We start from the raw sequence: 26,711 nt of genomic DNA, 5'->3' as shown, positions 1-26,711 counted from the left end.
ATGTGAAGATTCACTTTAATTATCCAATCGCTTGGAAAGAAAATCCATATTTACTTATTTCATCTGCACTTGGTTTGGTATTTAAAGTAAACATTTGGGCAATTTATTGTGTGAAGGATTTACTAAATCCTTTGGAAAAGGTACTAAAGGATTTACAAAATTCTTAGTAAATCAGCCTCTACATCTGAATATAAAGTATGCCTAAATCAAGACCAGTGTAGAGGGGTAGAACTTGTCAGGGAATAGTTGAGGGGGTTTCTGATGTTCTGAAGTTAATTTCTTCAAGATGATTGTGTGCATCATCTAATGATCAGGTTTTCCATTGATGAAATTTTTACTTTTTTTTTTTACATTTTAAACTGGGCTGCCTTGAGATTTTGCATACTTTTTAAAGGGCTGTGTAATTGGGTAGACCTGTGGTGGAGGAACTGTGTGATGGGGAGACTGTGATGTGATGGGGGGACTTTGCCATGGGGAATACTCTGATGTGATGGAGGGAGGTTCTCATGTATAGGGGGATCTCAAATGTAAAGGAGTGACTCTTTTGTGATGGGAGGACCTCTGATATGAAGGGGTCTCTGATGTGATGAAGGTTCCTCTATTGTGATCGGAGGACCTCTGATATGAAGGGTTCTCTGATGTGATGAAGGTTCCTCTATTGTGATCGGAGGACCTCTGATTTGAAGGGGTCTCTGATCTGATGAAGGTTCCTCCGATGGGATGGGAGGATCTCTGATGTGAAGGGGGCTTCCGAGGTGAAGTTAATTTCTTCAAGATTGTTGTGTGCACCATCCAAGGATCAGGTTTCCCATTGATAATGCAAAATTTACTTCTTTTTACATTTTAAACTGGGGTGCTTTGAGATTTTGCATACTTTTTAAAGGATGCCGCCACTAGAAAAAACTTGCTGGCCTACAACATGCACATTACAATGTATACGGTTTTGCTGAACAAAAACCCCATTCTGTTGGAATTTTCTTCAATTAGAGAAATTTTCCATCCTGCTCTTTTGAAATTTCCCATCATTACGGTCGAAAATGAGTGTTGGTTTGACCCCACTAATAAACCATTAGAGTATAGAGCGAATATTCCAATTAAGAAATATTTGAATGAAATTCTACTGGCCAGCTTTAGCATTGTTGCCCATAATTACTTCATCAACCTACTAGGTGGACTTGTGTCTTTTCGACCTAACTAATACTGGGACTCTCCCTTGAAGACATGTGGTGTGCTATGCCTAGAGTTACACCACGGTCTGCAATTAATATTGTAGGTTGAGATTAAACAGAAATATAGAGGAGCAAAGGCAGAAAAAGACCAAGTAGTCCATCAGTGGAGTATACCCCCTTTTTTTGGATGCAGGGGGGGGGCAGGGGTACTTATTTAGGTCTTATTTAAAAAAACTTTTTGTCAGAGGATAGACCTATGTTTAACCCAACTCTCTTACTGTTGACTGACCCACCATCTCTGGTTAAAGTATAGTTCCGGTAAAATAATACTAAGGTTCGTTTTAGACTTTCCCCTTGGTAGTTTGAGGTCAAGTCTCCATGTTTCAAATCCTAGTATCATATCCAAAACACTGCCCTAATAAACCCAATTCTCCCCTATTCTATTTAACCTCCTGACCCCCAGGCAATGAATATGTGCGATGGCCAAGAGAATGGGCTTTAATGCCCGCATGCCACACATATGAGTCTATGGATGGACAAGGTTTCTGTGCTGAGAAACAGACAGCTCTTGGTGTACGAGCAGCAGCTCATTGGCATGGCACCAGAGGCGTTGCTAGGGGGTGGCTATTGAGGCTATAGCCCCGAATCTGGGGCTCATAGCCCCGAGTCTCTAGGGCAGGGGTTGGCACCCGGCCCGCCACCGCTGAATGCGGGCACCTGGCCATGGAAATTTTCGCTGCTGTCCCCTTCATTGGACAGTGGCGAGCGCTCCAGTATCACAGGGCTGGATGGGGGTGGGAACTGCAGGAGTTAACTTTTTCATTAAACAGCAGGTGATTGGTTGTTGGACAATACTAGCAACCAATCACCAGCCTGTTAATGTGAAAAGTTAACTTCTGTAGTTCCCACCCCCATCCAGCTCTGTGATGCCGATCTCAGATGCTCTGCTTGCTGTACACCCGTGTAAGGTAAGAGTTCTACTTACACAGTGTGTGTGGTGGGGTGCAGGGGACAGAGGGCCCTGCAGTGGGGGGGTGCATTGCTCGGCACTGGTGAGGCTGCACAGATGGGCACAGCTGAGCCCTGCATTGTTTATGTAGCCAACTCCTGAGCCCTGGGGCTCTCTGGGGACCCTGATGTAAGGGGGGCTCTGGGAACCCTGATGTAAGGGGGGTGGGATCTCTGGGGACCCTGATGTAATGGGGGGGGGCTCTGGGGACCCTTATGTAAGTAGGAAGGCTCTCTAGGGACCCTGATGTAAGGGGGGGTGGGCTCTCTGGGGACCCTGATGTAAGGGGGTGGGATCTCTGGGGACCCTGATGTAATGAGGGGGGCTCTGGGGACCCTGATGTAATGAGGAGGGCTCCGGAGGCCCTGATGTAAGTAGGGAGGCTCTCTAAGGACCCTGATGTAAGGGGGGGTTCTGGGGACCCTGATGTAAGAGGGGGTGGGCTCTCTGGGGACCCTGATGTAATGAGGGGGGCTCTGGGGACCCTGATGTAATGAGGGGGCTCTGGGGACCCTGATGTAAGTAGGGAGGCTCTCTAGAGACCCTGATGTAAGGGGGGCTCTGGGGACACTGATGTAAGGGGGGGGGTGGGCTCTCTGGGAACCCTGATGTAAGGGGGAATCCACACTCAGAGATATATATACTGTACACCCACACGTATAATATATACATGTGTATGACTTTATTTACTTCACTACTATGGGCTCTAGCCCCAGATCTTTTGTAGCCCTAGCAACGCCCCTGCATGGCACTAATAGTTAACTTCCAACTTCAGCAAAAAAATGGATTTGGGTTATACCCAGAGCTGAAACTAAGGTCATCCTCACATATGAGTTCATGGACAGCCATGGTTTATGTGTTGAGAAACAGACAGCTCTTAGTCTCTAGTCAGGATCGGGAGGCAGCTGGATGAGCCCCTGATCATGTGAACACAGTGGGCACATGATTGGGAAGTCCAGTTCCCCCCCTGGGTATAAAGACTTGTTATAAAGGACATTGGGACAGGTTGGGAAAGGGTTAAAGGTTACATTCAGGTCTCCTTACACCTGGAATGGATCTCTCAGTGTCACTTCAAAAGTGATGAATTTGGATGTGGTCTGAACTTGGGTTCTGCTGAAGCAAGCTGTCATTCCTGGGTCAAAGAGCTGCAGCGGGACATGGGCTCATGAGCATGATGTCAAGATCGTCCTGGCACCTTTGTGAATGTGCAGTTGCGGGGTGAGGGAATTGACCTAATATAGCCACATGGCTATATTAGGTCAATAATGTCACGAGCAGCCCTGCGCCTTGGTGTACGAGCAGGAACATATTGGCATGGCACTAATAGTTGACTTCCAGCTTCGGCTAAACACGGATCTGGACCTTACCCAGAGCTGAAACTAAGGCCATCCTCACATACGAGTCCATGAACAGCTGTGGTTTCTGTGTTGGGCCAATGAGCTTCTGTGGGAACATGGCCTCACGAGCATGATGTCAAGATCATCCGGGCCTCTTTGTGTATGTGTATGGTGGGGATGCTCATGACATCATTGACCTCATATAGCCACATGGCCATATGAGGTCTATGATGTCACAAGCATCCCTGCCCCTTGGTGTACGAGCAGCAGATCACTGGCATAGCACTAAACTGACTTCCAGCTGCAGCCGAACATGGGTCCGGACCTCACCCAAAGCTGAAACTAAGGTCATCCCTTCACTTCGAGTGTCACAGTTCATGCTGGATGATAACAATGGCTCTTTTGTCAATCTCAGGCTGTTCCTTCAAAAATGACATCAGTAAATATGTGTGAATGTTTTTGGAGTACTGAAACTGCTGATATATGAAATATTTACACTCGCTGTATTACCACATTTGCCGTAGAAACACTATTGTTAATGCCACCTAAAAGTTCAAAGATATTCATATGGATAAAAGGGCCATGTTGACATTTGGCCAAAAAAACTATGGCAAAAGAACCTACATTGAAGCCAATCATTTTCCAAACAAAACATTGGATTTTTCTTAGGCCTCATGCCAAAAACACCACGTCCAGGAGGTGTACAGCATTTTGTTTTTAAGTGCTGCTCTTTTATATCCAATGTACCAATTCATATTGGGCACATTTCGGCAAAGTCACATTTCGGAGACAAGTTTATTTTTAGTTTTTAATGCTGTATGTATGTAAACCTTAGTGCGAAGATAGGCGTGGAGCACAAATGCACTTAATCGGAACCACCTACCTGGTGGACGCTAGGCGATGGGCTATCTGAGGGCGTGATCACTATGATCAGCATTCCCTCCTGATCATAAACAGAGGTCAGTGACAGCTTGGTCACTATGCTGGATGTACACAATGACTGTGCTCTAGGCGTGGTAGGTGTGAAGACCCACCCTCCCAGCCACCTCACATATGTGTAATGTGGTCAGCAAGACGTTAAAGCGGAAATTCAGTTATTTTTTCAACTTTACATCTATTAAATCTTCTGCCCTTGTTGTTGTTGTTTTAACTTTGGATAGTAAAACATTTTTTTTTCTGCCAGTAAATACCTTATACAACCCACTTCCTGTTTGTTGTCTGGTCATCAGCCTAGTCCAGTGATGGAGAACCTTGGCACCCCCCAGATGTTTTGGAACTACATTTCCTATGATGCCCAACTACAATACAAAGTGCATGAGCATCATGGGAAATGTAGTTACAAAAGTTCCAGTAGTGCCAAGGTTCACCATCACTGGTCTGGGCTTATGGCATCATCCACAGCTCTCTCTCTCACTCTCGTGAGAGTTTGCCAGGAAGGGAGGGGGGGGTGAGGCATAAGAGGGCCAATGAGAGCTGCAGAGCTGGAGGCGTGCCTCTGTGTGTCTGTGTAAATTCAGGAAGTGAACAGGCAGCAGCTTCAGCTGCCCACAGTTAAAATGGCTGCAGCCAGACACGGTGGAGGGAGATTACGGCTCTCACAGTGGTCACATTACCGGGAGCCCATCCTGCCGACTCCTGATCACAAAGACCAGTTCTTACTGACAGCTCGGTCACTGTGATGAGTACAGACAACATTATATGTTGGATCTTGCTGACCTTTCCTGGCAGCCCTTTGACTTAACACTCTAGGCGGGGCAGACTTCCTGATCATGTGATCACCATTATTGGCTGTCACAGTAGTCATATTATTGGGGGCCAGCGGGAGGGCTTGATCACTGTGCTTGGTACCAACAACATCTTGGATCTTGCTGCCAACTGCATGGAACGAGGACCAGCATGGCTAACCCCTTCCCACCCCTGATTAAGTCTTAACACCCGGGAGGCAGGACGGAACTTTCTGATCACATGATCACTATAGGTGTAGATTTACACATAAGTTGGACTTGATGGACTTGGTGTTTTTTTTCAACTTCACCTACTATGTAACTATGTAACTATGATTGATGGACTTGGTGTTTTTTTTCAACCTCACCTACTATGTAACTATGTAACTATGATTGGCTGTCACAGTAGTCATATTATTGGAGGGGCTGGCAGGAGGGCTCGATCAATGTGCTTGGTACCAACAATATTTTGGATCTTGCTGCCAACTGCATGGGAGGGGACCAGCATGGCTAACCCCTTCCCACCCCTGATTAAGTCTCAACACCCAGGAAGCAGGACGGACTTTCTGATCACATGATCACTATGATTGGCTGTCACAGTAGTCATATTATTGGGGGCTGGCAGGAGGGCTCGATCAATGTGCTTGGTACCAACAACATTTTGGATCTGGTTGCCAACTGCATGGGAGGAGGACCAGCATTGCTAACCCCTTCCCACCCCTGATTAAGTCTTAACACCCGGGAGGCAGGACGGAACTTTCTGATTACATGATCACTATAGGTGTAGATTTACACATAAGTTGGACTTGATGGACTTGTGTCTTTTTTCAACCTCACCTACTATGTAACTATGATTGGCTGTCACAGTAGTCATTTTATTGGGGGGCTGGTAGGAGGGCTCGATCAATGTGCTTGGTACCAACAACATTTTGGATCTTGCTGCCAACTGCATGGAAGGGGGGCTAACATGGCTAACCCTTTCCCGCCCCTGACTAAGTCTTAACACCGGTAGGCGGGGCTGACTTCCTGGTCACACAATCACTATGATTGACTGTTTCCGAGGTTACATTACTGGCGACGTAAGGGCTCAATCACTGTCCAGGGTACGGACAACATCTTTCAACTTGCTGATGTAGTATTACCCCCCGAAGGAGCTGCTGTAACTTTCCACAGGTTCCTTTCGATAATCAGCGTAGGTAGCCAGGCACACGGCAGCATCTCATCCACGCAGGCTCAGAAAGCAGTCCCAGAGGGATTGCTGGATAGGTTTAGCAAAAATTTGGCTGAAATGGTCTAGCTCAGTGATGGTGAACCTTGGCACCCCAGATGTTTGAGAACTACATTTCCCATGATGCTCATGCACTCTGCAGTGTAGATGAACATCATGGGAAATGCAGTTCCAAAACATCTGGGGTGCCAAGGTTCGCCATCACTGGTCTACCTTCTAACAGCTGCAGGACCATCAGACAATGTACTTCAGAATATGGCTCTACTTACAGATCCTAGCAAAGATCGGTCCAGAGATATGACCTCCGGCAGAGTAGCTCAGCTTCTATTCAAGGAAGCAGGGGTCCAGAGGCAAGCCGTCCCTCTTTCCTTGAGCTCCTGGATCCATTCTCCACAGGGGAAGAAAAGAACAGACTCTCCAGGGTTCCAGCCTATTTAACAGTAACACGGCCACCATCTGGGCATACCTCCCCAGGGATTGGCTAGGCCCTACTAAATATCCAGGCCAGGAATTTACATCCTCCCACCCTAAGCTCTAGAAGCATCTCCTAGAGCCAGAGGGAGTTAATCAAACGCCCAGCCTGTGAAACCCTCAAACAGTCTGTACTAAACAATTATTGCTTCCGTGACTACAGCAGAAGCTAACACTAGATCTTCCTAACATCCTAGTTACGAGGGTGCTACATCGGTATTTGTTGACACTAATTAGCGCCAGAGATCGTGCAGTCTTTTAATATTTCAGATTTAGTTGCCTTTTCATTTGTAACGGAAACAGAACATCGTTTAGGTGCAGTTCTGAAGACTCGAGTAAGGGAACCATCAACCAACAGTTTCCCAGTCGCCTGCGTTCAATTCTGAGACGGCTTTTTGCCTTATGTTTGGAGGTAAATAACAAGTACAGACATGTATACAAACTTGTTCCGGCAAAAGACGTCTGACTTCACACCCCGGCGTATAGTTGGAAAAAAGATGAAAACAGAGGAAACCACAATACTGCACACACACAGCAGAAGCTGACTGAGTTATGACCCGAACCACCGAAACTGTGACATCACCCCAATGCCCTAGAAACTGAATTTATTAGTGTTCCTGGCGGTGTAAAAAAAAAAAAAAAAAAACCCTCGGCATTGAGATACCATTGCCCATACTTTTCACAGAAAAGCAACCGCACTGCAAAAACAAAATCACACAAAAATTGTACTACTGTACGGAAAATCTTCTAAAGATCACTCATAAAAAAGACATTGTAGATGAAGCCAGTTCCATCTACCTACAGATAATAACCGCACAGCACATTGGTTGAAGAAAAAGAAAAATTGGAAGGATTGTTGCTCACAGCAGTGCCAGGACAGGCTCACCAAATGTCAAGGAAAAAGATGTAGAACTACGCCCCCCCCCCCTCCGCTGCTAATGCGTAATGTAGTTGGGTATTCTGCCCTGCACGCTCCTCTGGGCTCTAGCGGCCCATGGTTGGTCCATGGTTGGCACAGAGGATGCACTGTGCAAGCTTTGCCATTTGCTTGCTTTCTAGCAGCTGGGAGTGGATGGGTGGTTGCCCACACATAGTGTGTTTTTTGTGTCTGTTGTGGTCAGTTGGAACAAGAAAGGTGGAGTGGGGTATGTTGGAGCATGGTGTGACATCAGTAGCTGTCAGCGAAGACTGAAAGCCGCAGTCTGGTATAAGGGAGTTCTAATTGCCCACCACCAATCTGGAGAATGCCCAGTTTGGTAGCCATGATGGTGCCACATCCCGGTAAGTAGATTGATGAACCCTTCACTACGCTTGTAGTCCAGGAGACTGTTTGATTTCTACTCCTTGGCATTATAGACGTTCCTTGGAATATTTTTTGGCTACTCTACAAGTTGATACGATACTATATCTGGGATAAGCATCAACAACTGTACCAGGGAGGCTGTGAGGGGTTTCCCCCAGGGCCATGTGCTCTTGAGTCATCTCCCCACTCTTTGCTGCAGAATGGTGGTAATTTCCATTATCTGTGTGACTATAGGCACACAAATGTGAAATTTAAGTTTATGACCTTTGAATTGTTTTCTACTTGTGGAGGCTTTGGAGGGATCCTGGTGCTCTTGCATGCATGTGTTCTCTGCCATAAGTAACAGTTGTTCATTCTGTTGCTCTTGAAAACCCCCAGGCGAAGACCCTTGAGTCGAAACGCGTAGGTGTACCCATGATTTTTGGGTATCTAGAGCTTTTTCCTTGTATGAAGAAGGTCCTATCATCCTGTGCAAATTTTATCTTAAGATTGTATTTAATAAAATTATATTTGTATTTGTATATATATTTGTCGTAGTGGTGCCTTTCCAAAAGCCCCTTCCATAAACATCCTTTCTCAATCTGGAGAATGCAAGTGGCTGCTCCTTTATCCTTGTCCTGGATCACATTAACCAATTAAAGAAGAACTTCACCCCCTTCTTTCCATTCCCATCTTAACCAGTTTGCTGAGTTATCCTCAACACACATGCTTTCAAGCTAAGCAAATCCAGCATTGCCATATTACACAGATCCTGCAAGGCCATCTTCTTTGCTTGGGTCAATGGGGGAAGGTTGTGTTTTCCAGGTTCTTGCAGCCAGCCCCCTGATGATGCACAGCCCCAAAGCCTTCTGGAATGCATGACGTGAACATCTCAGAAGGCTTCGGTATCTGGAAATGTAAGGCTGAAGCACGGCCTGGGTGCAATAAAAATATAGAATTTTCCCTCCCAATAAAAATGTTGTATCTACAAATACTTGAAAAGAGGGATAGAGCAATATTCTTTGCAGGAGAAAAAAAAAAGAGTGAATAATTTAGAGGGGCCGGACTGTGGCCAGTAGAAGTAGAAAATTACATGGTGTCTGTTGGAGAATACCTGCCCAATCATTGGTGTCAGTGAGAAGAATAGTGCCCCATCATTTGTATCAGTGGGAGGAAAAGTGCCCATAATTGGTGTCAGTTGGGGAATAACTGCCCGAGCATTGGTGTCAGTGGGATGAAAAGTGCCCATAATTGGTGTCAGTTGGGGAATAACTGCCCCGTCATTGGTGTCAGTGGGGGGAATAGTGCCTCATCATTGGTATCAGTGGGAGAAATAGTGCTCCATCATTGGTGTCAGTGAGAAGAATAGTGTCCCATCATTGGTATCGATGGGAAGAATAGTGCCCATAATTGGTGTCAGTGGGAGGAACAGTGTCCTGTCGTTAGTGTCTGTGAGAGGACTAGTGCTCTATTATTGGTGTCAGTAGAAAGAATAGAATAGCAGAAATTATGACCCATTGTTACTGAGGGGAATAATGCCCCAAGGCCTGGATAAAAGCAAGCAAATGGCCACATCCATCCCCAGGACAGCAGTTTGGAGGCCACTGAGCTAAGGCATTGAGGACAATATGCTAAAGGAGCTGAGAATCTTCACTCAATAAATAGTGTGGACATTGAGTTCATTTATCCAATCATGTGAAAGCAATTCCCTGTATACGTATATCAGCTGCACATGATTGGATAATTGAAGTGAATATTCACATGACACTCTGGGATGTGGGGTGGCCTTAGCATTGGAGAACCTGCATGTAAATGGGTGTTGTTGAGTTTCCTTGCTAGCCTTTGTATAGATGCCCCCCCCAGTCATGTTCAGGAGTTGGATTGAACTGTTCCATCCCTGCCAGGCAATTAAGTGGGTGGGTGGATCTAGTAGTGGGGTTTGTAGTCTGTTCAAGATGGAGAACCATGAGTAGTACCAGGTGCCCACATGTATTCCCTTGTGGGCTCCCTGTAATGGCCAATCATACCTGGATGTCAATGGGAGACCAAACACATCGACAGATCAAGGGTGAGCTTCAAGTTATTGGGAGCAGCACAAAAACATATAGCACCACAGCTTATAGATAGCTTATAGGGTGCAGGGTCTCTAATAGGGTACTTAATAGCCATGCCAAAAATTGAAAACTGGAAATGTGAAGTTCAGATCATTTATATGTATATCAATAATGTAGTTACCAGTACATGAACCAACACTTAGGATCATCTCCAGGAGAACAACTCAAAAGTCAGTAAGTAAGCCTCAGTATATTGGCACACGAGTGGGGTACTGGAGGCAGAGAAAGCACTGCACATACCTGGGAGTGTTATAGCAGCCAGTTTGGGTCAGGAGTCGGTGGTGGTTGGGTGATGGTGGCCTTAGCAATGGAATGGCCAGTAGGTTCCATGGGCTCACTCACTAGGATGTGTGGGCTACTGTTACATGGTCCCCAGAAATGGTATCCTCATCTATGTATCAAACCTAGAACCAACTAAAAAGCAAGGTCTCACAATGTGTAAAGTGAAGTGTATACCTAATCAGCTGAATAAGTGCTGGAACCTCTACAGAGTCGGAGTCGTGGGTTGGAATTGATCCAACCGGCTGCAAAGCTGTAGCTTTTGCCACCTGGACTGGGAGCTGGCTAAAAAACCTGGCCCCTAAATGGCCTGCCCTTCATGCAAGAGGCTTTGGGGGACTGGTCATAAAGCGTTAATTAAGTCTGAGTGAAAATATATGGAAGGTCTGCTAGTATCAGGGCTGGGAAACACAACTTCTGCCATTACAAAACACACCTTCAACAGGCAAGGTCACTGGAGGGGAGGTCCTTCTTCCAGGATACCACCATAGTCCATAAGTGTGAAATCCACCACTAACTTAACCTTGGCCCTTGAGTGGCCTGTCCTTCATGCAAGAGGCTTTGGGGGACTGGTCATAAAGCGTTAATTAAGTCTGAGTGAAACCATATGGAAGGTCTGCTAGTATCAGGGCTGGGAAATACAAGTTCTGCCATTACAAAACACACCTTCAACAGGCAAGGTCACTGGAGGGGGAGATCCTTCTTCCAGGATACCACCATAGTCCATAAGTGTAAAATCCACCACTCACTTAACCTTTTTCTTTGGACAAAGTGGACATCAGACATGCCGAGCTGTAAGTGGGGCGCAACATGGTGTGAAGGCAATAACACAGTCCAAGTGCGATGGATGAAAGAACTTTTATTGAAATAATGCAAAGACAGTTCACAATAAATAAAGTCAACCCAACCGGGAACACTCCGAGATCCAGAAACGTGTAGAGAGAGCAGGTTTCAGCTGAACTGACAGCGCCTGTTAGGAGGGGCAGACTGCGGCCTGGCCGTCTCACCCGAATCGGAAGATGTCCAGAGACGTTGCAAGCCCTACACTTTCCCTCCTTGTCAAACGCCTTTCCCTGTCGTTAGTTCTGTCTCTACCAGGCAGCGCACCTGTGAATGGACTCAATTGCAAAAATGCGCTCCAAGCCTGGGAGCCAAGCCTTTAACCCCATCTGCTGATAGCTCCTCCCCCCCACCCCCGGCCCGTTAAGAGTTCTAAATGTCGTTGAGGCGGAGGCAGGCATTTGGTCACGTGACCGTTGTGATTGGCTGTCACAGTGATCACGTGATTGGAAAGCTCCCGATCGCAAGTATGCATCGGAAGCTTATCGATCCCCGCTGGTTACCGTACTGTGAACATGCAGGGAGCACACTCTCAGCACGGAAAAGTTGTTTACATGCAGCCTCTTGGTGTTAAGACGCACCAGCCAAGAGGCCGCATATATGATCAAGGGGTCAAATAAGCTCTGCCTGATCCAAGATGGTTGCTTGAGTCACATAGGGGCAGCAGCATCCAATTGGATCGCTTCCCCAGTGACCCAGAAAACCATAGAGGAACCATGTTCCTCTCGACTCTCTCTCCAACTGCAGCGGAATAGCGCCACCCGCAGTGGAGAAAGTAGACTGCACCTGCCTGCAAAACCCTTGCTGCCGGAACAGAGCCCAGCCCAAATCAGTAGAAGGTCCAGTTGGGTTTGAATAGAAGAAACTTAAACTCCACAGAGATAAACTATAAATAGGGCACTTCCTCCTCGTTAACTTTTCAGTCTCTTCCCAAGCCAAAGGGTACTCATGAGCCATTGGGCAGTTCCAATGTGAAGACCATTTTAACAGTGACCACTTCTCTGCTGACTCCACCCAAAAAAAAAAAATGTTCCTTTTATTCAAACCCAACTGGACCTTCCACTGATTTGGGCTGGACTCTGTTTTGCAGGCAGGTGCAATCTACTTTCTCCACTGCAGGTGGCGCTATTCCACAGCGGCACCGCAGTTGGAGGGAAGGTCAAGAGGAACAGGATTCCTCTCTGGTCTTCTGGGTCACTGGGGAACCGATCCGATTGGATGCTGCCGCCCCATGTGCCTCTAGCAAACATCTTGGATCAGGCAGAGCTTATTTGACCCCTTGGCGCTGACAGTACGCATATATGTGGCCCCTCAGCGGGTGGGCCTTAACGCTAAGAGGCTGCATACATGCGGCCCTGTGTAAATGATTTCATTCCACCCACCTGACTATTTCTATGCTATCCCTGGAGACCTAAAATACAATGTTTTTTGATAGAGTTGGACTTTAAAAGGATTAAAGAAAGACTAAAAAAGAAAACTAATGCAGGCATCACATCTAAGAAATGGTAAGCTGCAATGTAATACACTAATGTAGTACACTAATGACTCTATATTATTTCTGCTATTTTTCAGAAATCCAACGAAAAATCAGCTGAAGCCGAACATCAAACACAAAGACAGGGTAAGCAGTTTTTTTTTTTTGTAGTTTTTCACATTCATTTTATAACCCAGGGCAAGGAAATCGCTATTTGTGTCCATTCTTTTGGTTTCTTTTAATATATAGTTTTCACTATTAACAATTTGGCAGACCTCAAAGTCCTCCTATCATATCCAACAGATGCATCCAACATATCCAACATGCGCAGGAATGTGCACAGATCACAGCTTACGCGTTTCCAATATGGTGTGCAGGAAGTGCACATGCGCATGGGCCACAGCTTGCACGTTTCCAGGGCAGACCCCCTTGTGCCCTGGAAACGCGTAGGCTGTGTTCCATGGGGGAGTTGTGGAGATGAGGAGGGGAGAGGGGATTCAGAGGAAGGGAAGGAGTTATGGAGATGAGGGAGGAGATGAGGGGGTTATGGAGAGGAGAAGGGGGAGGAGATTAAGGGGAGGTGAAGGAAATGAGGGGGAGGAGTTATGGTGATGAGGAGGGGGGAGGTGATGAGGGGAAGAGGTTATGGAGATGAGGAGGGAGGAGATGAGGGGGTTATAGCGAGGAGAAGGGGGGGAGATTGAGGGGAGGTGAAGGAAATGAGGGGGAGGAGTTATGGAGATGAGGAGGGGGGGAGGAGATGAGGGGAAGGGGTATGGAGATGAGGAGGGAGGAGATGAGGGGGTTTTGGAGAGGAGAAGGGGGAGGAGATGAGGGGGATATGGAGAGGAGAAGGGGGAGGAGATTGAGGGGAGGTGAACAAAATGAGGGGGGGAGTTATGGAGATGAGGAGGGGGGGTTGAGGTGATGAGGGGAAGGGGTTATGGAGATGAGGAGGGGAAGGGGGAAGGAGATGAGGGGTTATGGAGATGGGGAAGGAAATGAGGTGATGACGGGGAGGGGGTTATGGAGATAAGGAGGGGGGTGAGATAAAGTGATGAGAGGGAGGGGTTATGGAGAGGAGAAGGCGGATGAGATTAAGGGGAGTGGAAGGAAATGAAGGGGAGGAGTTATGGAGATGAGAAAGGGAAGGAGATGAGGTGATGAGGAAGAGGGGTTATGGAGATGAGGAGGGAGGGAGGAGATGAGGGGGTTATGGAGAGGAGAAGGGGAAGGAGATTAGGGGGAGAGGAAGAAGTTATGGAGATGAGAAAGGGGAGGAGATGAGGTGATGCAGAAGAGGGGTTATTAGACATGTGCGGTTCGTTTCGTAGGAATCGAAAATTCGTCCGAATTTCCGAAAATTCGTTCATTCGGAAGCATCCGAAAAATACAAATTTCTATGCTTCCGAATTGTATACGAAATACGAAATTTCGTTGACGATAGTGGTGGATGGTGGGAGCCCCTCATAATGAACACAGCACAGGGATGGTGGGGGCCCCTCATAATGAGCACAGCACAGGGATGGTGGGGGCCCCTCATAATGAGCACAACACAGGGATGGGGGGAGCCCCTCATAATGAGCACAGCACAGGGATGGGGGGAGCCCCTCATAATGAGCACAGCACAGGGATGGGGGGAGCCCCTCATAATGAGCACAGTACAGGGATGGGAGGAGCCCCTCATAATGAGCACAGCACAGGGATGGGAGGAGCCCCTCATAATGAGCACAGCACAGGGATGGTGGGAGCCCCTCATAATGAGCACAACACAGGGATGGGGGGAGCCCCTCATAATGAGCACAGCACAGGGATGGGGGGAGCCCCTCATAATGAGCACAGCACAGGGATGGGGGGAGCCCCTCATAATGAGCACAGTACAGGGATGGGAGGAGCCCCTCATAATGAGCACAGCACAGGGATGGGAGGAGCCCCTCATAATGAGCACAGCACAGGGATGGGAGGAGCCCCTCATAATGAGCATAGCACAGGGATGGTGGAGCCCCTCATAATGAGCACAGCACAGGGATGGTGGAGCCCCTCATAATGAGCACAGCACAGGGATGGTGGGAGCCCCTCATAATGAGCACAGCACAGGGATGGGAGGAGCCCCTCATAATGAGCACAGCACAGGGATGGGAGGAGCCCCTCATAATGAGCATAGCACAGGGATGGTGGGAGCCCCTCATAATGAGCACAGCACAGGGATGGGGGGAGCCCCTCATAATGAGCATAGCACAGGGATGGTGGGAGCCCCTCATAATGAGCACAGCACAGGGATGGGGGGAGCCCCTCATAATGAGCACAGGGATGGGGGGAGCCCCTCATAATGAACACAGCACAGGCAGGGGCGGACTGACCATTGAACGATTAGGGCACTGCCCGAGGGCCCTGGGCCACTAGGGGGCCCCATCAGGGTTGCCAGCCTCAGTAAAACCAGGGACAGTATCTGTGTTTCTGTGTTTTTTTTACATCTGTCTGTGTGTACAGGTATGTGTATACTGTGTGATTGTATACTGTGTGTCCCCATAATCTCTGATTGCCCGGGGGCCCCATAATCTCCTATTGCCCGGGGGCCCCATAATCTCCTATTGCCCGGGGGCCCCATGAGTTATCAGTCCGCCCCTGAGCACAGGGATGGTGGGAGCCCCTCATAATGAGCACAGCACAGGGATGGGGGGAGCCCCTCATAATGAGCACAGCACAGGGATGGGGGGAGCCCCTCATAATGAGCACAGGGATGGTGGAGCCCCTCATAATGAGCACAGCACAGGGATGGGAGGAGCCCCTCATAATGAGCACAGCACAGGGATGGGGGGAGCCCCTCATAATGAGCACAGCACAGGGATGGGGGGAGCCCCTCATAATGAGCACAGCACAGGGGTGGGAGGAGCCCCTCATAATGAGCACAGCACAGGGATGGTGGGGGCCCCTCATAATGAGCACAGCACAGGGATGTTGGGAGCCCCTCATAATGAACACAGCACAGGGATGGTGGGGGCCCCTCATAATGAGCACAGCACAGGGATGGTGGGAGCCCCTCATAATGAGCACAGCACAGGGATGGTGGGGGCCCCTCATAATGAGCACAGCACAGGGATGTTGGGAGCCCCTCATAATGAGCACAGCACAGGGATGGGGGGAGCCCCTCATAATGAGCACAGCACAGGGATGGTGGAAGCCCCTCATAATGAGCACAGCACAGGGATGGTGGGAGCCCCTCATAATGAGCATAGCACAGGGATGGTGGGAGCCCCTCATAATGAGCACAGCACAGGGATGGGGGGAGCCCCTCATAATGAGCACAGCACAGGGATGGGGGGAGCCCCTCATAATGAGCACAGCACAGGGATGGGGGGAGCCCCTCATAATGAGCACAGCACAGGGATGGTGGGAGCCCCTCATAATGAGTACAGCACAGGGATGGGGGGAGCCCCTCATAATGAGCACAGCACAGGGATGGGAGGAGCCCCTCATAATGAGTACAGCACAGGGATGGGGGGAGCCCCTCATAATGAGCACAGCACAGGGATGGTGGAAGCCCCTCATAATGAGCACAGCACAGGGATGGTGGGAGCCCCTCATAATGAGCATAGCACAGGGATGGTGGGAGCCCCTCATAATGAGCACAGCACAGGGATGGGGGGAGCCCCTCATAATGAGCACAGCACAGGGATGGGGGGAGCCCCTCATAATGAGCACAGCACAGGGATGGGGGGAGCCCCTCATAATGAGCACAGCACAGGGATGGTGGGAGCCCCTCATAATGAGTACAGCACAGGGATGGGGGGAGCCCCTCATAATGAGCACAGCACAGGGATGGGGGGAGCCCCTCATAATGAGCACAGGGATGGTGGGAGCCCCTCATAATGAACACAGCACAGGCAGGGGCGGACTGACCATTGAACGATTAGGGCACTGCCCGAGGGCCCTGGGCCACTAGGGGGCCCCATCAGGGTTGCCAGCCTCAGTAAAACCAGGGACAGTATCTGTGTTTCTGTGTTTTTTTTACATCTGTCTGTGTGTACAGGTATGTGTATACTGTGTGATTGTATACTGTGTGTCCCCATAATCTCTGATTGCCCGGGGGCCCCATAATCTCCTATTGCCTGGGGGCCCCATGAGTTATCAGTCCGCCCCTGAGCACAGGGATGTTGGGGGCCCCTCATAATGAGCACAGCACAGGGATGGGGGGAGCTCCTCATAATGAGCACAGCACAGGGATGGGAGGAGCCCCTCATAATGAGCACAGCACAGGGATGGGAGGAGCCCCTCATAATGAGCACAGCACAGGGATGGGGGGAGCCCCTCATAATGAGCACAGCACAGGGATGGGGGGAGCCCCTCATAATGAGCACAGCACAGGGATGGTGGAGCCCCTCATAATGAGCACAGCACAGGGATGGGGGGAGCCCCTCATAATGAGCACAGCACAGGGATGGGGGGAGCCCCTCATAATGAGCACAGCACAGGGATGGGGGGAGCCCCTCATAATGAGCACAGCACAGGGATGGGGGGAGCCCCTCATAATGAGCACAGCACAGGGATGGTGGGAGCCCCTCATAATGAGCACAGCACAGGGATGGGGGGAGCCCCTCATAATGAGCACAGCACAGGGATGGTGGGAGCCCCTCATAATGAGCACAGCACAGGGATGGTGGGAGCCCCTCATAATGAGCACAGCACAGGGATGGGGGGAGCCCCTCATAATGAGCACAGCACAGGAATGGTGGGAGCCCCTCATAATGAGCACAACACAGGAATGGTGGGAGCCCCTCATAATGAGCACAACACAGGAATGGTGGGAGCCCCTCATAATGAGCACAGCACAGGGATGGTGGGAGCCCCTCATAATGAGCACAACACAGGAATGGTGGGAGCCCCTCATAATGAGCACAGCACAGGGATGGGAGGAGCCCCTCATAATGAGCACAGCACAGGGATGGGAGGAGCCCCTCATAATGAGCACAGCACAGGGATGGGGGGCCCCTCATAATGAGCACAGCACAGGGATGGGAGGAGCCCCTCATAATGAGCACAGCACAGGGATGATGGGAGCCCCTCATAATGAGCACAGCACAGGGATGGGAGGAGCCCCTCATAATGAGCACAGCACAGGGATGGGAGGAGCCCCTCATAATGAGCACAGCACAGGGATGGTGGGGGCCCCTCATAATGAGCACAGCACAGGGATGGGGGGAGCCCCTCATAATGAGCACAGCACAGGGATGGGGGGAGCCCCTCATAATGAGCACAGCACAGGGATGATGGGAGCCCCTCATAATGAGCACAGCACAGGGATGATGGGAGCCCCTCATAATGAGCACAGCACAGGGATGGTGGGAGCCCCTCATAATGAGCACAGCACAGGGATGATGGGAGCCCCTCATAATGAGCACAGGGATGGGAGGAGCCCCTCATAATGAGCACAGCACAGGGATGGGAGGAGCCCCTCATAATGAGCACAGCACAGGGATGGGAGGAGCCCCTCATAATGAGCACAGCACAGGGATGGTAGGAGCCCCTCATAATGAGCACAGCACAGGGATGGTGGGAGCCCCTCATAATGAGCACAGCACAGGGATGGGGGGAGCCCCTCATAATGAGCACAGCACAGGGATGGTGGGAGCCCCTCATAATGAGCACAGCACAGGGATGGGGGGAGCCCCTCATAATGAGCACAGCACAGGGATGGTGGGAGCCCCTCATAATGAGCACAGCACAGGGATGGTGGGGGCCCCTCATAATGAGCACAGCACAGGGATGGGGGGAGCCCCTCATAATGAGCACAGGGATGGGGGGAGCCCCTCATAATGAGCACAGCACAGGGATGGTGGGAGCCCCTCATAATGAGCATAATGATTCGACGACTGCCATATTGAGAAAGGTCATTTTTGCTTTTTAAATTCATCATAACGAACGTTCGTAATTGTTTATGAAAATTCGTATTTCGTACGAATCCAAATTGAATTTCGGACATGAATTACGAAATACGAACTAATACGAAACGTACAAAATTAAGCGAATTTATTGACGGCGCACATGTCTAGGGGTTATGGAGATGGGGAGGGGGAAGGAGATGAGGTGATGAGGGGGAGGGGTTATGGAGAGGAGAAGGGGGAGGAGATTAAGGGGAGGGGAAGGAAATGAGGGGGAGGAGTTATGGAGATGAGGAGGGGGGAGGTGATGAGGGGAAGGGGTTATGGAGATGAGGAGGGAGGGGATGAGGGGGTTATGGAGAGGAGAAGGGGAGGAGATGAGGGGGTTATGGAGAGGAGAAAGGGGAGGAGATTGAGGGGAGGTGAAGAAAATGAGGGGGAGGAGTTATGGAGATGAGGAGGGGGGGTTGAGGTGATGAGGGGAAGGGGTTATGGAGATGAGGAGGGGAAGGGGGAAGGAGATGGGGTGATGAGGGGTTATGGAGATAGGGAAGGAGATGAGGTGATGACGGGGGGGTTATGGAGATGAGGAGGGGGGTGAGATAAAGTGATGAGAGGGAGGGGTTATGGAGAGGAGAAGGGGGAGGAGATTAAGGGGAGGGGAAGGAAATGAGGGGGAGGAGTTATGGAGATGAGGAGGGGGGTGAGATAAAGTGATGAGAGGGAGGGGTTATGGAGAGGAGAGGGGGGAGGAGATTAAGGGGAGGGGAAGGAAATGAGGGGGAGGAGTTATGGAGGTGAGAAAGAGGAGGAGATGAGGTGATGAGGAAGAGGGGTTATGGAGATGAGGAGGGGGGAGGAGATTAAGGGGAGGGGAAGGAAATGAGGTGGAGGAGTTTTGGAGATGAAAAAGGGGAGGAGATGAGGAGGGAAGGAGGGGATGAGGAGGATGGGAAGGAAATGAGGGGTAGCAGGATGAGATAAGAAGGAGAGGAAAGAGATGAGGGGGGTTATGGAGATTAGGAGGGGGGGAGATAAGGTGATGAGAGGGAGGGGTTATGGAGAAGAGGGGGAGGAGATTAGGGGGAGGGAGTGAGGGCCAATGGCTCCCACTGCTGTCCTTCAATGAGGAGGAAGAGAGCCGCTACTCTCATGCACATTGCTGGATCGAGTTGGGGCTCAGGTAAGTATTTGGAGGGGGGCTGCGGCAAACAGAAGGCTTTTTCCCTTCATGCATAGAATAGTTGGCATAATAGAATGCATGATGGTAAAAACCCTTGAGCCTTTACAAACACTTCAACTCCAAAACCTTCATACCAGTTGAATATAATAGATGCGGTTGATGTCTCTACTACAAAGGGAACGACCTTAGTGGTGCCGCCAGATCTTTGTTGCTCAGAGGGGGGGCCCCTATATCAGCTGCCGTCTGAAAGTAAGTTTGGTGAGACCATGTGTTTCAGGCGCCGCGCCAGCTTCCAGTTTCACTTCCCCCAATTCAGGCTGGTGATGTACAGAAACTTTGGCCAACTTCCTTTATTGCCGCTTCACAGTAATGCTGCATGTGTCCTGAAGTCATTCATTATTTACTCAATATACGGTAAGATGACTTCTTTTAAAATATTTCATCATACCCGTCATTTTTGCTCCTTCAATGTCTTTACAATCAAAACCGCAAGCTTCCGTGCATGTTAACAGCAGGGTGACTGTATGTGCTGGGTGCTGACTAAAGCTACTGGGACCAGCGTAAACCACCGAGGGCCCTTTTGAAAATGGCACTGGGGCAGCTTTGGAGCGAATAGCCGCTATCCTTGTCCTGTCCTCAAGTGGTTACTCTTAGAGAAAGTGGGTTATGGGCACTCGGGGCTGCTGTTAGAAATTATGGGGCACCCGTACAGCGTAGCTGACAGGAACAGTGAGCCAAGCCTAACAGGTGGCTCCAGCCACATGAACAAACCACTCATTCATTCAACCAGAATACCCGTGAGAATAAACCCTTTATTTTGGTTTGGGGATGGCCCCTTCCTGTTCCAACATGACTGCACACCAGTGCACAAATCAAGGTCCATAAAGACATGGATGAGCGAGTTTGGGGTGGAGGAACTTGACCGACCTCAACCCGATAGAACACCTTTGGGATGAATTTGAGTGGAGACTGCGAGCCAGGCTTTCTCGTCATCATCAGTGCCTGACCTCACAAATGCTCTTCTGGAAGAATGGTCAAACATTCCCATAGACACCCTCCTAAACCTTGTGGACATCCTTCCCAGAAGAGATGAAGCTGTTATAGCTGCAAAGGGCGGAGCCAACTCAATATTGAACCCTACGGACTAAGACTGGGATGTCATTAAAGTTCATGTGTGTGTAAAGGCAGGCGTCCCAATACTTTTGGCAATATAGTGTATGTGGCCTGGGCCCTGTACAGAAGGGCAGGTGCTACCCATTTTTTAGGGGCCCTGTTGGCACTGGACCCCTGTTTTTTTTTTTATTGTCATCCAAAGGTATGCCAGTAGTGTAGATCACTGATTCCTGACTAGGGTGCCATTTGAGTTTCCCCTGGGTGCTGTGTGAACAAGACCCAGTTTGCCTGGATCAAATACATGGATGCAAGGGCCAAGGGCTCTGTGATGATGGGACTCCATGGCGATGGGGGACTCTGTCATGGGGGTACACTGATGTGATTGGGGGTTCTCATGTATGGGGGGGACTCTGTGGTGTTGGGGAACCTCTAATGTATAAGAAGGAATTTGATGTGAAAAGGAGGGGGGGGTCTCTGACTCTGTGATGGGGTCTCTGTGGCTTTGAGGGAGCCTTTAATGTATGGAAGGACTTTGAGGTGATGGGGCACTCTGACATGAGGGGGGGACCTCCAACAGAACGGGGCATTCTGATGTCAAGGGGGGACTTTGATATGATAGGGGCCTCTGACTCTGTGATAGGGGAATTCTGGTGGTGGGGATCTCTAATGTATAAGGGGGACTTTGAATTGATGAGGGACTTTGATGTAAAAGGGACCTCTGACTCTATTATAGGGGTTCTCTGTGGTGGTGTTGGGCCTCTAATTTATAGTGGGACTTTTGAGTTTCTCCTGGGTGCTGCGACAACAAGACCCAGTTTGCCCTGGACTCTATGGTGATGGGACTCTCTGTCATTGGGGGGGTATACTGATGTGATTGGGGGCTCTCCTGTATGGGGAGGACGCTGAGGTGTTGGGAAGCCTCTAATGTATAAGGAGAAATTTGATGTGATGAGGGACTCTGATGTGAGGGGGGAACCTCTAAACAGATGGGCGACTGTGGCGGGAAGGGGGAACTCTGATGTGATGGGGGACTTTGTGCTGAAGGGAGGACAATTATGTAAAAGGGACCTCTGACTCTATGATATGGGGTCTCTGTGGTGGTGTTGGGCCTCTAATTTGTTGGGGGGATGTTATTGTGATGGCGGCTCTGTCATAAAGGTGGACCTCTGACAGGACGAGCACCTCTGAAGTGAAGTTGGGTCTCTGATGTGATGGGGGAGCCTCTGATGTAAACCAATGTCAGACCCTTATTTATAAGGGCTGTGCGCACCTGCACACACAGCCTGCTGGTTTCCAGTAAAACATGGTCCTTTCCAAAGCTCTTCAAAGCTCCTGGCTGCTCTGGCCCACTCCCTGGCCTCTGGGTAGGGGACCTCCTGTCTCCCGAGTGGGGCCCTGAACTACTGTCAGGCCCTTGGTTAAGAGGGCTGTGCCCACCTGCACGCACAGCCTTCTAGCCTCCAGTAAAGCTTGGACCCAGGGTTAGAGGTTTCTTTCCTCCTAAAGCTCTTTCAAGCCTCTGGACTCCAGAACCCAACCTGGGAGTTACAAAACCCAGAGAAAACTGAAAAGACAGTTTTCTCTGCTCAGAAGAGTTCTAGATTTTCGGTGGTGGAATTTTTCCGTGCAGTGGGAACTAGGTCTGGGGAAAAAAAGAGTAATTTTGAAAGTCAGTGGGCCAAATACAGAGCTACATATCCAATGTTTCTGCTATAGGGTAGCCTTTCTCGACTAGGGGTTCCACGGAACCCTAGGGTTCCTCCAGAGGTTGCTAGGGGTTTCCTTGGGCAATGATCAATTTCCAATGAACAATAACAACTAATGATCTTTGTAGACATCGGTAAGGGGGGAAGGCTCGTAATCCCCACCATATAAGGAGCATTCTTCCAATGACCATCACACTATTGTATCATGAGTTGTAGATAAAGACATTTTTTAGCAGGGGTTCCCTGAGACCAAAAGGTTATTTAAAGGGTTCCATTGTGGTTTAAAAGTTGAGAAAGGCTGGGTTAGGGTACTATTGTAGAAGTGAAGGTAATTGTATACAGTGCCTTGAAAAAATATTCATACCCCTTGAAAATTTCCACATTTTGTCATGTTACAGACAAAAACGTAAATGTATTTTATTGGGATTTTATGTGATAGACCAACACAAAGTGACACATAATTGTGAAGTGGAAGGAAAATGATAAATGGTTTTCAAAATATTTTACAAATAGATATGTGAAAAATGTGGGGGGACATTTGTATGGCGCCCCCCAGAGTCAATACTTTGAAGAACCGCCTTTCACTGCAATTACATCTTTTTGGGGATGTCTCTACCAGCTTTGCACATCTAGAGAGGAACATTTTTGCCCATTCTTCTTTTGCAAAATATCTCAAGCTCTGTCAGATTGGATGGAGAGTGTCTGTGAACAGCAATTTTCAAGTCTTGCCACAGATTCTCAATGTGATTTAGGTCTGGACTGTGACTGGGCCATTCTAACACATGAATATGCTTTGATCTAAACCATTCCATTGTAGCTCTGGCTGTATGTTTAGGGTCATTGTCCTGCTGGAAGGTGAACTTCCGCCCCAGTCTCAAGTCTTTTGCAGACTCTGAGATTGCCCTGTATTTGGCTCCATCCATCTTCCCATCAACTCTGACCAGCTTCCCTGTCCCTGCTGAAGAAAAACATCCCCACCACATGATGCTGTCACCACCATGTTTCACAGTGGGGATGGTGTGTTCAGGGTGATGTGCAGTGTTAGTTTTCCCCACACATAGCGTTTTGCTTTTAGGCCAAAATGTTCAATTTTGGTCTCATCTGACCAGAGCACCTTCTTCCACATGTTTGCTGTGTCCTGCTGTGTCCTCCACAAACTGCAAACAGGACTTCTTATGGCTTTCTTTCACCAATGTCTTTCTTCTTGTCACTCTTCCATAGAGGGCAGATTTGTGGAGAACACGACTAATAGTTGTCCTGTGGACAGATTCTCCCACCTGAGCTGTGGATCTCTGCAGCTCCTCCAGAGTTACCATGGACCTCTTGGCTCTTCTCTGATGAATGTTCTCCTTGCCCGGTCGGTCAGTTTAGGTGGACGGCCATGTCTTGGTAGGTTTGCAGTTGTGCCATACGCTTTCCATTTTCGGATGGTGGATTGAACAGAGCTCAGTGAGATGTTCAAAGCTTGGGATATTTTTTTTTATAACCTAACCCTGCTTTATACTTCTCCACAACTTTATCCCTGACCTGTCCGGTGTGTTCCTTGGCCTTCGTGATGCTGTTGGGTTCAATAAGGTTCTCTAACAAACCTCTGAGGGCTTCACAGAACAGCTGTATTTATACTGAGATGAAATTAGACATGGGTAGACTCTATTTACTAATTAGGGGACTTCTGAAGGCAATTGGTTTCTCTAGATTTTAGTTTAGGGGTATCAGAGTAAAGGGGGGGCTGAATACAAATGCCCCCCCACCACCACCACTTTTCACATATTTATTTGTAAAACATTCTGAAAAACATTTATAATTTTCCTTCCACTTCACAATTATGCGCCACTTTGTGTTGGTCTATCACATCAAATCCCAATAAAACACATTTACGTTTTTTTGGTTGTAACATACAAAATGTGGGAAATTTCAAGGGGTATGAATACTTTTTTCAAGGCACTGTAAATGTTATCTGTGTCTGTAGTTCTATTTTTTATATGTATTGGGTATTTGGAATATTTAGTGAACTGATTTGACAAAAAAAAAAAAAAAAAGAGAAAAAGAGAAATGAAAGTTGCTCTCAGATGACTAACAAACAGTTCAAAAGGAACAATAAAAGAAAAATGCGAGTGAAGAAACATGATGGGGCACCCCCCCTCCCCTCCTTTTTTTTTTTTTAAGTCCTTGTACCATTGAATTGCAGCATCACCAGCAGTCACGGTATGAGGAAATGGAGAGGTGGTGAAAGCGGGACTGATGTTACTCATGTATATCATCATCCGATGTGATTTATGGATTACTACAACCCACTGCTCCTTTCACTTTGCTCAACATTTCATGGTTTAGTTTGGCTCACCGAGAATCTCCACCTCTGCAGAAGAAGGTTCTGTAGAGAAGGCGGACATCTTTGTCAGCAGAATTATTTCTCCAGTCTGCGTGTTCCTATTGTTGGGGAGATCACCTAGGTTTGGTGGTGTGTACACCGTCACACCACAACGATGATGAATATGCAGATGGGGATTTTCCAATCATGACCCAAAATTTACACCAAAATTTACACCAAAATTTACACTAAAAACATAGAAAGAAGGACCACTGAAAAAAAACGATGAAGTGGGCCATCTGGTCTGCCTGTTTTTGCTGATTTTGTTTTTAGTTTTTTATCGTTTTTCATCTTTTTTATTTTTTTTTTTTTACTGTATTTGTCCCATGCGTGTTTAAATTCTGAGTCAGTCTTGACTTACTGTTGACTGACTCACTATTTCCAATGGAAGTCTGTCCCGAGCGTCACTCTTCCGGAAAAAATGCTTTCTTAGGTTAGAATCGAAACAAAAAATATCCTCCGTGCTTACTAAACTCAATACAATCAAATGACAAATAATAATGAAAAAAAATGTAATTAAATAAAAATTGATAAAGACTTCCTTTAGGTTTAAACTTTATTCAAGCAAGTTTGAGGTCATGTCCTCGTGTTCTTGGTCTTATCAACTGAAAATCCCGTCCTCCGGAACTTTATTCACACTAAGTCATGTCCTCCCTTCTCCTTCTTTCCTCAAGATTGTACTTATTAGATTTATACTCTCTTACAAAAATAAATCATTTTTATATCAACTTCAAGTATGGCAACAAATATTAGGGAAGTGCTTTCTTAACATTTGATTTCATATTGGTAGTTGGGGATTTTAAAGGCAGCAGCTTTATTTATTTCACTTTTTTAAATTATTTTTGTTATGAATGTATTATGTATGAATTAATGTATTATGTATATTATTTTTTTTATTATTGATAAAATGATTTATTATTATTATTATTTATAATAATAATTATATTATTATTGTTATTCCTATTAGTATTATTAATAATAATAATAAGAAGAAGAAGAACAATAATGATAACAAAATTAATAATAATATTGTTAATAAAAAATAATAATAATACTAGCTTTATTTTTTATTATTATAAATACTAATTCACTTTTTTAATAGCATTTGTTATTAATGTATTTATATGTATTATTATTTTTTATTGATAATATTATTATTATTAATGATAATAACAATACATATATTATTATTATTATTATTATTATTATTATTATTATTATTAACCGTAATTATTTTATTATTATTATTTATAATATTATTATTATTATTATTATTGTTATTATTATTATTATTATTAATAATAATAATAATAATAATAACATAAATATTTAGCATTATTATGAGCATTATTATTGTTGTTAATATTATTTTTCATAATAATGATAGTAATACAAAGTATTATTATTATTATTATTATAATTATTATTATTAATAATAATACTAATAAGAATAACAATAATAATAACAACATTGATAATAATATTGTTAATAATAATAATAATATTAGCTTTATTATTTTTATAATTATAAATAA

General features: G+C 47.2%; 1 protein-coding gene across 3 annotated transcripts in view; it reads left to right on the top strand.

Moving 5' to 3' along the window:
- Positions 1 to 26,711, top strand: part of TNFSF8 (TNF superfamily member 8) — a 77,118-nt gene that overhangs the window by 21,907 nt on the left and 28,500 nt on the right. For 2 of the 3 annotated variants that reach the window (XM_073600684.1, XM_073600683.1), the window contains exon 2: positions 13,026 to 13,074. In XM_073600684.1, the coding sequence (XP_073456785.1) occupies positions 13,026 to 13,074 (49 nt within the window). Of the gene's footprint in view, positions 1 to 13,025; positions 13,075 to 20,305; positions 20,404 to 26,711 lie in introns of those variants that run through there. The other variant, XM_073600685.1, reaches the window with a different exon arrangement.

The sequence above is a fragment of the Aquarana catesbeiana genome, linkage group LG09, assembly GCF_042186555.1.
Source record: "Aquarana catesbeiana isolate 2022-GZ linkage group LG09, ASM4218655v1, whole genome shotgun sequence".
In the NCBI taxonomy this organism is placed as follows: Eukaryota; Metazoa; Chordata; class Amphibia; order Anura; family Ranidae; genus Aquarana; species Aquarana catesbeiana.
This window is presented reverse-complemented; position numbering and strand designations above follow the sequence as displayed.